General features: G+C 34.7%; 1 protein-coding gene across 2 annotated transcripts in view; it reads right to left on the reverse strand.

The window, feature by feature from the left end:
• Positions 1 to 10,533, reverse strand: part of LOC18102462 (uncharacterized) — a 54,440-nt gene extending 43,907 nt beyond the window's left edge. Inside the window, exons 1-14 of one of the 2 annotated variants that reach the window (XM_002314461.4) lie at positions 10,018 to 10,533; positions 9,711 to 9,813; positions 9,502 to 9,597; positions 9,359 to 9,414; positions 9,158 to 9,281; positions 8,917 to 8,979; positions 8,734 to 8,793; positions 8,476 to 8,637; positions 8,283 to 8,356; positions 8,107 to 8,200; positions 7,826 to 7,962; positions 7,643 to 7,723; positions 7,435 to 7,540; positions 6,994 to 7,310 (exon numbers count right to left, since the gene is read on the reverse strand). In XM_002314461.4, coding sequence (XP_002314497.3) covers positions 7,227 to 7,310; positions 7,435 to 7,540; positions 7,643 to 7,723; positions 7,826 to 7,962; positions 8,107 to 8,200; positions 8,283 to 8,356; positions 8,476 to 8,637; positions 8,734 to 8,793; positions 8,917 to 8,979; positions 9,158 to 9,281; positions 9,359 to 9,414; positions 9,502 to 9,597; positions 9,711 to 9,813; positions 10,018 to 10,160 — 1,383 coding nt within the window. In that variant the 5' untranslated portion in view covers positions 10,161 to 10,533 and the 3' untranslated portion in view covers positions 6,994 to 7,226. Of the gene's footprint in view, positions 1 to 6,993; positions 7,311 to 7,434; positions 7,541 to 7,642; positions 7,724 to 7,825; positions 7,963 to 8,106; positions 8,201 to 8,282; positions 8,357 to 8,475; positions 8,638 to 8,733; positions 8,794 to 8,916; positions 8,980 to 9,157; positions 9,282 to 9,358; positions 9,415 to 9,501; positions 9,598 to 9,710; positions 9,814 to 10,017 lie in introns of those variants that run through there. The other variant, XM_052456545.1, reaches the window with a different exon arrangement.
• Positions 10,534 to 15,147: the final 4,614 nt, after the last annotated feature.

Here is a 15,147-nt window from a genome sequence, read left to right on the forward strand (position 1 = left end):
TATTGGTGAATGCAGATGAAGTCGTATCTTATTGGTCAAGGTGTTTTCCACTTTATCGATGGCTTAGTATCGTGTCCTCCCTCTCATGTTTCTAACTGTTCTGATGGCTCTTCTTCAGCAATCAACCCCTCTTTTCTCCATTGGAAGCAACATGATCAGCTTATTTTAAACGCGTTACTCTCCTCTCTCTCCATGGATGTCCTGCATCTTGTGGTAGATTGTCAGACTTCTTCTTGTGTTTGGCGCACTCTTGAGAAAACACTCGCTTCTCCATTGATTCTCACACTATGCAACTTCATGGGTCTTTTCAAGATCTTCGGCAAGGAAATGTTTCAGTTACTACATACATGCAGCACGCCAAGTTATTATTTGATGAATTGGCTACTGTTGGCCAGCCCCTCTCTCTTGAAGACTTCAACCTGTATATGTTTCATGGTCTTCATGGTGAGTTTAAAAACTTGGTAACTAGTCTCGTGACCAAGGCAGAACCACTGTCATACGCGGACCTTCACAACCATCTTCTTACTCATGAGTTTCTGCATAGGACTTCTCTTCCATCCTTGGCTGCAAATCCATCTCTGCTGCCCTCTGCTCATCTTGCCCAGCAACAGCACAACTCTAGTTTTGGCTGTCACAGAGGTCGTTCCCGCGACAACTAGCGCTCCAAAAGCAACAGGTACAATAACTATGACAAGTCTGATTTTCATGGTTCTCATTCCTCTGCTCTCACGGATTAAAAGCAAGGTCATTGGCAACAGCCTAGACGATCTGCTGGTGGGCAATGGTCTCCCCACCAGTCCTTTGAGCAGAACGTTAAGTGTCAGCTATGCTTCTCCTTCGGCCACACAACCCCATAATGTGCTCACTTTCGCAGCAGTGGTCACCAGCCCTCTGCTCATCTTGCTGTTGGTTCGGTTTCTGCCCCTACTTGGTTCCCGGACACTGGTGCGAACCACCACGTTACGCCTGATCTTGCGATTCTGACCGATTCTGCACCCTATCTTAGTAATGATCACTTACATGTTGGTGACGATAAGGGTCTATCCATATCCCATATTGGACATATCATGTTACGTTCACCTAAACATACATTTACATTATCTAATGTTTCCATGTTCCTCACATTACCAAACCATAGCTACCTATTCAGAAATTTTATCGTGATAATAATATTTATTTTGAATTTCATGCCTCTATCTTTTATGTAAAGGACCTCACCACCAAAGCAGTGCTCCTTTCCGTACAGAGCAATGATGGTCTTTATGTTCTCTCTAAGTCTCCTGCCACCACCATTCCTTAAGCTTATTGGTCTCATTGTGTCTCTGTCAATGCTGATCTCTGGCATCGTCGATTGGGTCATCGTACTTCCTGTATTTTCAATTTGTTAGTTTCCAAAAATAAAATAATGTGTACTTTTAGGCGCTCTCTTGTTCAATGTCAAGCTTGTCCACTTGGCAAGTCTTCGCATTTGTCTTTGCGACCTATAGGTCACAAAGCTTCTACTCCACTTGATTTAATATTCAATGATATTTGGGGTTATGCTCCTATGTTTTCCTCTGATGGTTTTCGTTACTTTGTTATTTATCGATGCACATACAAAATATATATGGTATTATCCTCTTGTTGCCAAATCAGTTGTGTTTCCTATATTTCAACGTTTCTAATTAATTGTTGAGCGTTAGTTTTCTCGCAAAATTAAATCCATTCAAACTGATTAGGGTGGTGAATATCGCAAGTTAAACAGTCTCTTTCAAACTATTGGTATTCATCACAGATTAATTTGTCCTCATACACATGAGCAAAATGGCAGCATTGAGCGTCACTATCGTCATATTATTGAAACAGGTCATATTATTGAGTGTCACCTATAGGTCACCAGGTTTTGTTGATTTTGTTATTCCCTCTCATGTATGCTGGTTGCATAAATCTCTATATGGTTTAAAACAGGCCCCACGGGCATGGTACACTCGTCTGATTGACTTTCTACTCTCTGTTGGTTTTCATGCTTCCAAGGTTGACACCTCCTTATTTATCTTGTCTGTTGGTGCCAATATCTTTTATCTTCTGGTTTATATTGATGAGATTCTGCTTATGGGTAGCAACTCTACTATACTTCACCGCCTAATACAGTTACTCAGTTCAGAGTTCAAGCTTCGTGACTGAGGCGTTGTTTACTATTTTTTGGGCATTGAGGTTCAATCCACTACTATGGGTCTGATCTTACGACAACATAAGTATATCCTTGACATCCTCGCTCAGGCTGGTATGACTTCCTACAAACCGGTTGATACGCCTATCTCTACTTCCAAAGTCACCATAATGTCAGATCCCTTGTTTTCTAATCCTACACAGTTTCATCAGATTATGGGTGCTCTTCAATATCTCACTTTTACGAGACCAGATATCTGCTTTGCAGTCAACAGAGTCTGTCAGTTTATGCATACTCCTACAGATTCTTATTAGGGTGTCGTTAAACGTATTCCACGTTATCTATAGGGTACGGCCACCTATGGCTTACATATCACTCGTATTTCCTCCTTTGATCTACATGGTTTTACAAATGCAGATTGGGCAGGTAGTACTGATGATCACAAGTCTACGGTGGTTATCTTGTCTTCTTTGGTTAGACGCTGATTTCATGGAAATCAAGCAAGCAACGCACAGTTGCTCGCTCCTCCACCGAAGCTGAGTATAAAGCCTTGGCAGATGGCACTGCTGAGGTTATTTGGCTTCAGTATCTATTGAGAGATCTGCAGATTCATTCTGATTCTACTCCTACTATTTGGTGTGATAATCTCGACGCTACTTATTTATCTGCAAATCCTATCTTTCATGCTCGTACTAAACACGTTAAGGTTGACTATCATTTTGTACGAGACCGAGTTACGAAGAAAGAGATTCAGATTCGCTTTATCTTCTCTCACGATCAACTTGCCGATGTTCTTACTAAGTCGCTTCCTACTGCTCCGTTTACTGCTTTCGATTCAAGCTTCAGGTCGATCCTCCACCCTCAGCTTGAGGGGGCATATTATAGAATGTATCAATATAGAAAATATTATAGTCATACTCTTGTGTTGTAACCTCCACCATTATTATTGTATATTGCCCTACACATATATATAGAAAAGGTTGGCTAACCAATAGGTCGAACCTCCCAATTATTCTCAACTACATTCGTTGTAAGGGGGGCACAATTTTTTATTGAAGGTGGATTTTCACAAAGCTTTCAAATCGATTTTATGGGAGCATATTGATATTACTATGGATTTTATGGGATTTGGTTCTCTTTGGAAAAAATTGATTTTTGAATGCTTGTCCACCTCTAAAATGGCCATCTTGATCAACGGCTCTTCTAGTAGAGAATTCGGTCAAGAGAAGGGTCTAAGGCAAGGGGATCCTCTTTTTCCCATTTTCTATTTGACATAGCAGTACATGGTTTGACTGTTTTATTTAACAAGGCTTCAAATTCGGATTATTTCAAGGGCCTCCAGACTACTCTAGGGCACCATATAACTCATTTGCAATATGCAGATGACACTCTGATATTCTTGCCAAATGACTACTCTTCTATGCTGCATGCCAAGAGGATTCTTCGCTTGTTCGAGATCATATCAAGTCTAAAAGTTAATTTCTATAAAAGTTATCTTATAGGAATTAACTTGGATGAGGATTGCATGTCAAACTTTGACTAATGTGATTTTTTGTCGCAGTGATTCTTTTCCGATCAGATACCTTGGGTTGCCTTTAGGTGCCAATCCAAGTAGGCTTTCTACTTGAAAACCAGTGTTGTCTACTATCAGAGCTAAGTTGAGTACTTGAAAAGGGAGGATGTTGAGCATGGCTGGGATAATATGTTTGATTAAATTAGTTTTAAGTTTTTTACCTTTATATTATATGTTTGTTGTCTGCTATCAGAGACTATCCTCGAAAGCGAGTGTATCGATGCCCATTTAATGGATACTCCAGGAAGTTACACTCGCTAATAAAGTCTCTAAATTCATTTGCTCCTAGCTGATTGAGGTAGCTACTGTTTCTATCACTCTGATGCAAAGTTTAATTGAAATCACCAACTAAAAAGAATGGTATCCCAAAGGCAGCCTGCAGAGTGATGATTTCCTCCCACAATAGTCATCTATCCCTGACTGAACACCTGACATAAACACCTACTACTGCACAAGAAATTAAATTTGTCCGAGCACAATAATACTATGTGTTATTGATTATGATGAATCAATAATGTACAATAATACTACTATCAGAAAGTTGTCTTCAGAATTTTTTTTTCTTTCAATTTTCCTAACAAACTTGGACTAGTAGACAATTAGACTAGACCATTCTTTGCCTCCTCAGTAATGCAGGGGAAAAGGCAACTAAACATGACGATCTAGAAAAATAAATTATAGCAACAATACCCATACTGAGCCTTTTCTGATTTTTCAAAGCCAGTAAATAAATTGTGGCCTCTTTTTTATCAATTATATTAGTTAAAAAATTAATAAAATTAAGTTATGAAAATATTACACAGTTGACCGTTCTCTTGTGACTCTCTTCACGTGTAAAATTTCCTCTCAAAATAAATCACTTGCTTGCAGGGAAGCTCTGCTCAACGGTCTTCAGCTAGGGGCCCAGAGTAAGAAGTGACATCAATTTTTAGAGATAAAAGACAATAAATTTTCTCAAGCTCCAAATTGTCTATTTCCTGTTTAGCTGAAGCCCGTATAAAGCTTGCCAAGGTCTCTGCAATGTTGCCATCCTAGTTGTGGTGTATTTTGAGGCTGAAAGTAAGACTGGACCTTGATCTTTCCCTATCACAACTCCTAGGCCACATCCCTTATTATGGAAAACAACTGCATCTGTATTGATTTTAAAACTGGAAGAGAGACCATACACTTTGGAATTCGGATTTTAGGCAGACTAGGAGATGATGCAGAAACGTCATTAGCACTCTTGTGTCTATGAAAGACATATCTCGCAATCTCAAGTTGGTAAAGTGACATAAATGAGAACACAAGAATTGAAATTCCTTTCTCAAACTCAAAAACACTGTCAAATAATCAATAGATTAATTGGTTGTTCCTTTACAAGAAAATTTCCAGCCAAAAAAAAAAGTGATGATTAGCCCCAGAAGGCTTTAAAACCAATTAATGAAACAAATGGGGGAAATGGACAATTGGGGGGGGGGGGGGGGTGTTGGGGAATGACAAAAATTAATTCCAGGACACATGTACAAAATTTCAAACAGATATAGAACAGAGATCATCAAAGACTTGTCTGATGTTAGGCCTCTCATTTTGAGGAAGGATGCACCTGAGCGATATGGCAAGCAAATCATCCATTGCCTTCGTTGGTTCTACCCCACCTGCAATATCTCTATCAATACAGTCCATTTGTCCACTGTTTGGAATGATATATATTCATCAATACAGTCCATTTGTCCACTATCTTGAGATCCTGCACGACGGGTTTTGTAATGGATATAGCACTCCTGTGTTACCAAACTACTACATTAAATTAAATCAATGTGCATGTAAAAGAAGAAATATACATGAAGAAAAAAATAAAGTGAAGGTTAGGAATAAAGTAGCTGGCATAAAAATTATTTGGCACTTTCAATGGGTTGGCATGTGCTTTCACGGCTTTTGATTAGGACTTCTCTTGCTAGAAATTACTTTCTGGTAGTCAGTAGTTGTGCTATTACTTGCTTATTTGGTGATTGAGTGTATTTATATATTTTAGTTTTAGAATTTTTTTATGAAAATCATTAATGAAAAAAAATAGTATGGCTCTTAATTAATATATCATGTCATAGTTGTTGTGTAATCTTTGCTATTTATACAAAAAATTGGGTGATGATATTCCATTGGAATAGAGAAGGGTACCTGTTCTTGCATAGGAAAAACTGTGTATCCATGTAAAAATTGTGTGCATAAAAGTTTGTGCATGAGAATTCAAATAAAAAGGCTTACTTTCTTCTTTTGTTTTCTAGTTGAGCCATATGGCTATGGTGGTGTGGTGGTTGTACTTTTAACATCAAAATAATATCAGTTCTCTCTCTCTCTCTCTCTCTATCTCTCTCTCTCTCTCTCTCTCTATATATATATATATATATATAGGAATTAATAATTTCATTGATATGGCCAAATTTGTTTTTATATTTTAAAAGCGTTTTTAAAAAAAATTAAAAATTATTTTTTTTCTTCAAATTAATATTTTTTTCTATTTTTAGATCATTTTAATGTATTGATGTCAAAAATAAATTTTAAAAAATAAAAAAAAAAATTATTTTGATACATTTCTAAATCAAATGAAAAACACTTGAGAAATAACAATCGCAATCACACTATTAAATATACTCTATAGTCTATCATGCACAAGTCATAGGTATGAGATTTTGACAGAAACATAAGATATGGTATCGAGTTGTCGATTCATGCTGAACATCATTTTTGCCCTTAAAGATTTATCAATGATTCGCTTCTATCCTCGTAGCTAAGAATTTCCCAATAGTACCCCTATAGTTTCTAATAAGTTTCAATTTCACTCTTCAACTATTACAAAAGGCTCGTTTTTTCATGTTTTTCTTTTATTTTTCTTTTTTTTCCTCTTAAATCAACAAACGGTGATGTAAACATTTATAAACCTTAAATAAAATCAAGAAACAAAATAAAACGTAGGCTATTTGATGGACAAAAAAAAATTAGCATAACTTCTCTGAAATTTTAGAAGTAACATTTGGAAATTATAAAAAAATTTAGATAGAAGTGGAATATTGATAAATTTATAGAGAAACATGAAGTTTTTTTCTTCAAATTATTATTATTATTATTATTATAAAAAAAAGAACTAGTGTCGGTTTACATGTTCATATGAAAAATAAACCAAGTCAATATTTTTCTAATTGTTTAATAACAACTTCATGTCATAGCTTAATAACTTCACCACTAGAATTAATAACTTGATTGCGACATCTATATATGGCTATGGTGTAAAGAATTGCAAAGCTGAATACTTCTCATTGATTAAACAACAGTATAAATACAAAATCAAGAGTTGTTGAAGATCCTAGTTTAAACTAGGAAGGTTACAACCGAATCCTTTATTTATGAATGACAGCTACAACTAAATACATTTGAATATATTTGAATAAAACAAGCTGATAAAGAAGAGTAAGTGAAGCAATTGATTATTTCTGTTATGTCTCCTCTCAAGATGGAGCTCGGGAGATATCAGAGAAGGTGTCGATATGCCGATGGAAAACCTTTGTATGGATTACCTAATACTCCGACATTGCCAGGACGTGAAAATACAATCTGCATTATCATATAAGCTCGAATATTAACATGGGAGTAGAGCATCTCTAAATTCCATATATATTTTTTTATTGATTCTAATGTTGTATTCAAAGGAAAGGAATAAATGCAAACCTGCAATTACCTGATAATTCCCAAGGGCATACGACTTGAAACCTGCAGCGCTGTAGTCAAAATAATACTCCCATGTCCTGATGAACTTTTCATCGAATCCCATGGCAAGAATTTTGCTAAGAAAAATAATGAGAAAAGTTAGAAATGTTTTCCTTTGTGGGGTGATAGATGATGATGATGATCTGCAAAGAAGATAAAAATCAAATGATTATATCTACCTCTTGTTTTCCAAGAAATATTTTTTCCAGCATCTTAACGTAAGATAGTAATGACTTCCTATATTTTCCACATGCTCCACACTGCACAAACAAAACTTACATTAGGATTACAGAATAGTCAAGACAAACTAAAAATTAATTAGAAGAAAGCTTCAAAGTACTGTGTAACAAACCAACTCATACCAGAGTCTTGATGCTACACCCATGGCTGATGTTATCCTACTCAATGAGGGCAAACATCCACCGGGAAAAATATATTCCTTGATAAAATCAGAACTTCGCCTGTACTCATCATAACGCTCATCTGCTATAGATGTAGACTGAGGAAAAAAAACAACCATTTTTACTATATATTTTGCAATTAGTAGAAAGGTAAAAGAGTCATCTAGGCTAAATGTTGAAAATGTGGTAATGAAGCACAATGCTATCAGACAATGACAGGTCCCTTCCCTTATTTGTCATACCTGTAGAACAAGAAGCCCATCTTCTGCCAATGCTGATTCGCAGCTACTAAAAAAATCCTCCATGTATTCATGACCCACATGCTCTATCATTTCACTAGGAAAACAGATCAAAATTTATGACATCAGTAGTCTGGGCGGGATATGGTTGGTATATATCTAGTAAAGATGCATCTTACCAAGATACGATTCTATCGTATTTATAGCCTTCAGGCAATTCACGATAATCACAGAGGAGAAGTCTGATATTATCCTGGTAAAAGAATGGGTTATAAGCTTCAAAATGAAGATATTTGTCTTAAGAAAATCAGTCTGAACAACAATTCAGACAGAAGTAGATGCTATATATATCAATTATCATCCCATAGATACCTGCAGACCAGCTTCCTTGACTTTCATTTCTGCATATTTCAGTTGCTCCACAGATAGAGTGAGACCCGTGTATTTGCATCCTGTTTGTTTGACAACTTCAATAGCAAAAGTTCCCCAGCCACAACCAATTTCAAGAATTTCATGCTTCTTATCGATTCTTGCCTATATCGGTTAAAAAATAAATACATGAGTATGTATATCAATTAAAATTTGTTAAAAATCTGGTGAAACAGTTAAGAGATTGTATATCACACTCACTTTTTCAATCAGAACAGAGATTTTCCTCAACTGAGCTGTATTCAAGTCTTCATCTTCAGTCTATAATGTAACATCGCATGCAAATAAAATAATCAAAAGCTAAGCCATGGCACATAGTGGATGAGATTCCTGCTTTGCATCAAATAAAATAAAATAAAAGCATTGGAAGGTTGGGTTTCTGACCTTAAATATTGCACACGAGTACGCCATTGTTTCTCCCAGGAATAGAGAAAAAACCTCGTTACTCTAGAAGAACGAAATGAAAAGGAAGATGTAAGCCTCACTGAAAGATCCTTCACTAACATCAGAATTCTGAACATGGCACTAGCACATGCTAATATATTGCTACAATTTCCACACAATCTATTTTCCCTACAGCGTGGACGTTATTAAACAAAAGAATTAACAAGCTATGATCCCATACCAGGTCATAATGACGAGAGATGTTCCTGCGAGCTTGTGTAAGAGTATTTTGCCTCAGAACATGCTGAAGGAAAAACTTTGCGGAAGCAATACCTGCTGTAAATAACGATGGTGTCCACCAACCCCTATATATACTCAACCAAAGATGAATGTTAGATGATCTGATAGGATCAAAGGAATAAAAAGAAGCAAAATCACATGCCTTTTGTTATTCGCCTTGGAGATAGATTTGTTTGCATCTCTGTTCGCAATCAGAACCTAAAATTTAATTTTTTTAAAGAAAATTATTGATATTAAAACCGAAATGAAAAGCACTAAATATTACAACAACATTATATATCTCACCATGATAAGATGTAGAAGACCTTGGTCTTTGTCAGCAAAAGAATAATCTCCATCAATATAAGCATCTGCAAGGCCTATGTCAGCCCGCGTCGTTACCTGACAACGTTTTCTAATCATTGTAATGAAATGTTGAGAATTTCGTGCATTGCAACAATATTGTTGCTTATAATCTTAGCTGAGAGAAAAGGAGACCCACAAGCAGAACGTACCTTCCAGTAAAACCGAGGATTGTGAACTTTGAGAACAACTTCTAGAGAAAATCTTTTACTAGTTCCCTCGAAGGTGAAAGTTGCACCCCCGTCCTCCTCTAAGCTGTGACAGCACAGTCCAAATCAAATGACATTAAATTCGAGTTAGTTCCCTCGAAGGTAAAAAGTATCATTAAAATAGACAAAAAAAAACCCCTTAGTTTAATTGGTATCGTTGTATTTCTAATTTCTTGCCAATTATATTTATTCATTTTCGAAACACATGTAAACGAAAAAAAAAAGTGATCATTTTCGCTAGTGAACTTACATTAAATGGTCAGTGGAGATATGACTTCCAAGAAATTTAGTAACAAAAAGACGAGCCCAAGCTTGTAACCGAGAAGGTGCCATTTGTTTTCCATGGATCAGAGCAGCACAAGTCTCTCCAGAGGAACAATTTGCAGCGGCCATTGATGCTACAAGACTGCAAGAGAATTAAACCTCGAGCTTTATATGATCTACAAATCAACTTGTTGAGTCGCAGCAAGAAAACAGGCAGCAAACTAAAGAGAAACAGATTAGATAACGAAGAGGAAAGAAACATGCACAAAGAATAATATAAGGATTTACATGGTTCTGACTTGGTCTACGTCCACAAACAAGATGGCAATGATATATTACTATGAAGGAGTATAAATTATAAATGACTCAATCTCTCTACTTGGGATATCCCAGGAGAACATCCAAAAATTAATATACTCTAACTCTTGTATACTAAGAATCTACAAGAGCTTGTTCTATACTTCTCACTAGTGTTTCTCTCTCTAACTTCTCTCTAAAACTTGATGATTAAAACAAGCAAATGAATGCCTATTTATAGTGAAGCTTTAGGGACTTAAGTTTGCAATTAAGCAATCTTCAAAGGATGCAAAAATAAATACCCAATTAACAAAAAAAGTCAGCCGAATTATGCCACCATCCAACTACTATCATCGTAAGCCTAGTTGTGCCATTGCATACTTACCTGCTAACTGAGTGTATTCATATATTTTGGTCTTGGAATTTTTTCATGAAGAAAAGACTCTATTATTGGTGAAAAAAAATAGTATGGCTCTTAATCAATATATCATGTCATGTCATGTCATGATTGTGGTGTCATATTTGCTATTTATAAAAAAATGTCCGTGATGATAATATTCCATTGGCAAAGAGAAGGGCACCTGTTCTTGCATAGAAAAAACTAAAAAAAAAGTCCGTGATGATATTCATAGAGAAGAGCACCTCTATGAGCACCTGTTCTTGCATAGAAAAAACTAAAAAAAAGTCCGTGATGATATTCCATTGGCATAGAGAAGGGCACCTGTTCTTGCATAGAAAAAACTGTGTATCCATGTAAAAATTGTGTGCATAAAAGTTTGTGCATGAGAATTCAAATAAAAAGGCTTACTTTCTTCTTTTGTTTTCGAAGTCAGTGGAAGTGAGGCATTAATTAACACCTCTAGAATTAATTACTTGATTGCGACACCTATATATGGCTATGGTGTAAAGAATTGCAAAGCTGAATACTCATTAGCGGAGCAGGAATTTTTCCAGCCTGGTTATTAAATAAATATATAAAATATTTTTAAAGTTAATTATTAATTTATTTTCATGAATTTTTGAAGTTAATAGTAATGTTTTAATTCAAATATGTTATTCAAAATATTAAAAAATAAATTTAAAAGTACATAAAATTAAAGTGAAAGTAAAAATAACTCACTATTGAAGTTACATCCTTTGATATTTTGTGGAATATAATTTATCTATAATCGAATCTGAATCGATATTGTAACAACCCCTCAACCGAGATAAAATAACAATCTTATGTCAACTGGAAAATAAGGTTATTCTCTCACTTTTCTTTTTTTTTCCTTGGATTTTTTTTTTATGTTTTTCCCTTTCTTTTCTCTCTTTCTCTCTCGCCTTTTCTTTTCTTTCTTTTCCTATTATGCTTCTGCCCGGTCGGCAACATATAAAAGGAAGGAAGAGCTGATTTGTTTTATTTTTTAATGGCAAATAATCATTTTACCCTTAATGAGTCGTTTTGCTTTTATTTGACGGTCCTTTTTTTTTATTAGCACTACTAAGCTCCGTTCATTCTAAAATTTCAACCAGATTTTATTCAATATATTTTAAGATCCTTCGTAAAATTTCAGTTCAATCTGATGTCGCATTGAAAATTACGTCCAATAACATAAAACTGGTCAAATTGTGTTTTTTCATTAAATTTCTGAATTTCTTCAAAAATTTTGAAATTTTAACCCAAGTTTTGAATTTCTTCAAAAATTTTGAAATTTTAACCCAAATTGAAGCAAAGCGGAATACTTCTCATTCATTAACCAACCGCATAAATACAAACCGAGTGGTTGAAGATGCTAAAAACTAAAAAGGTTACAGCAGAATCTTATATATGGCTGTAAAGAATCCGCATAAATACAAAACCAAGCGTGGTTGAAGATGCTAAAAACTAAAAAGGTTACAGCAGAATCTTGTATATGGCTATGGTGTAAAGAATTTATTGATTAAACAGCCGTATAAATACAAAATCAAGAGCGGTTGAAGAGTCTAAAAACTAGGAAGGTTACTACTGAATCCTATATTTATGAATGACGGCTACAGCTAAATACATTTAAATACATTTGAATAAAACAAGCTGATAAGGAAGAGTAAGTGCATGAAGCAACTGATTATCTCTGTTATGCTTCCTCAAGATGGAGCTCGGGAGAGAAGTCCAATCTTGTGTTTGTGCATGAGAATTCAAAATATTTGCAGTTACATGCTCTGAGGCCTCACCACCCTTACGCCACGCAGAAAATCATCTGACTTGACATGTTGCTAAGCATCATAGAGATACTTGTTCATCGTTTTCTTCTAGATCCAAAAAAAATATTGTAATTAAGTCGATTAGGAGTCGTAATCTTTATTTTGTTTTCTTACGAGGTAAATACAACCTCATTACTAATGAGTTGTAGACGGTGTTTAGAATAGTAGTAGAAAAAAATAAAGTGAAGGTTAGGAATGACGTAGCTGCCATAAAAATTATATGGCCTAGCTGACTTTCGAAGGTTAGGAATAGTGCTTTCACGACTTTTGATTGCAACTTGTCTTGCTAGAAATTATTTTCTGGTTGTAACTTAGCTGTGCTATTACTTGTGCTATCTAGTGATCGAAAAAATAGTGTGGCTCTTAATTAATATATCATGTCATAGTCGGTGATGATATTCCATTGGAATAGAGAAGGGTGCCTGTTCTTGCATGGGAAAAACTGTGTATCCATGTAAAAATTGTGTGCATGAGAATTCAAATAAAAAGGCTTACTTTCTTCTTTTGTTTTCTAGTCAATGGAAGTGAGACATTAATTAACACCTCCAGAATTAATTACTTGATTGCCACACCAATATATGGCTATGGTGGGGGTGGTGGTTATACTTTTAACATCAAAATAATATCAGTTCTATATATATATATATATATAGGAATTAATAATTTCATTGATATGAAATATAGTCTAGCATGCACAAGTCATAGGTATGAGATTCTGGTATCGAATTGTCAATTCATGTTGTACGTCATTTTTGCCCTCAAAGATTTATCAATGCTTCACTTCTATCCTCATAGCTAAGAATTTCCCGATAGTACCCCTATAGTTTCTAATAAGTTTCAAATTTTACTCTTCAACTATTACAAAAAGCTCACTTTTTCATGTTTTTCTTTTATTTCTCCTTTTTTCCCCTCTTAAATCAACAAACATGATGTAAACATTTATAAACCTTAAATAAAATCAAGAAACAAAATAAAATGTAGGCTATTTGATGGACAAAAAAAATATAAGACCCAAACTTTTGGCCCAAACACAAGCCCAAGTCAACCCAAACTCAACCTAAGTTAACCTAGGTATATAAGGAAAAATTGCAAAAGAATTATTTTTCTCTCTTTTAATTCTTGTGGCTGTCGTGACCCTCTCCTCATCAAACCAAGAATTTCAGTTTTTGATCTTGAGTTTTTGGGTTTAAGAAAGGTGGAAGTAGCAAGTAAGTGATTATTTCTCTCATGTTACTTTTGATTATGATTTGTTTATGGAAGGATTTGAAGTTTATGTTGTTAAGATTAATTTAGGATTATTAGAGGTTTAATGTTAAGTGATTGATTTTGGAGTATGTTGTGAGAAATAAGGATTTATGAGTTGATTTATTTAAATTAATTTTTATGGGTTAAGAAATTCATTTCAACCTTGCTGGAAAATCTGGACAAAATGGTCTTGAGGTTGAAGATGGCCAAATTTTATTTTGGTCCTTGATTTATGAAAATTACAGTTTAGTCCCTAAACTTTGAAAAAATTATAAATTGACCCCTATGTATTTTGAGGTTCTAGACAGTGTTATTATGAGGTCAAGGATGAGGAACTTGGTTTGATAATTGATTTGGAATATTTTCAGTTTGGCCCCTCAATTTTAGGGATTTACATTTTAGTCCCTGAACTTTTAAAAAATTAAAGTTTGGTCCCTGTGTTGTTCTGGACAGAATTGCGGATGGTTTATGGGTGAAATTTTAGTATGGTTATGTATTTACAGTTTGGTCTAGTTTTGGTAAAATTATGTTTTGGTGCCTATTTTGGAAAATTGTCGTTGTAGTCTCTAAACCTAGGAGACTAAACCTAGTTTTCTTTTATGCATTGGAATCTTTTATTTGTGTTGTTTTGAGTTGCTTTTGAGTATATTTTTTATATTTATTGTAGGTTCTCCTAACGATCCTCAATAGGATTTTCTGGTCTTTCATCTAACATTCCTTTTGGTTCTATATTTTCCGGGTGAGTGGGATAATCTTTAATATGCATATAATATAAATAAATATGTATGTTAATTATATGATGACTACAACTAGTTAATTTCTTGAATATTTATATATTTTGCTTTATTTTCCGAGTACTCATTTATTCTTGAATTTGCACTCGTAATCTGTCAAACTAAATTCTATTTGATATGATATATATTTGTTTGATGATTATGTGAATATCTATTATGCCTTGATATAGGACTTGTCAGTAACTCCATGCTAACGGAGAGTAGTTAGCCTATGTTCACATAATATTCTGTATACCTAGCTTGTGAGAGAGGCATCAGCCTGTGGCGACTGATCATCCCATAGTGGTCACATTCGGGTGTCATCTGATCTCTGACATGTATTTCACTACTTTATGTTAATATGTTTAGTATGTATATGTATATGTATATGTTTTTGTATATCAAGATAAATCAACTTGCAACTATTAATATCTAAAATATATAAAATGTATATTAAATGTTATCCCCTCACTGAGTTGGTTGAACTCACCCCTCATTCTTAATATTATTTCAGGTTCTTAGTTTCTGATAGCAGGTTGGCTTTGTTGAGTGTTTCTGCTTCTATAGTTTTGGTAAGT

This window comes from Populus trichocarpa, chromosome 10 (genome assembly GCF_000002775.5).
Source record: "Populus trichocarpa isolate Nisqually-1 chromosome 10, P.trichocarpa_v4.1, whole genome shotgun sequence".
Taxonomy (NCBI): Eukaryota; Viridiplantae; Streptophyta; class Magnoliopsida; order Malpighiales; family Salicaceae; genus Populus; species Populus trichocarpa.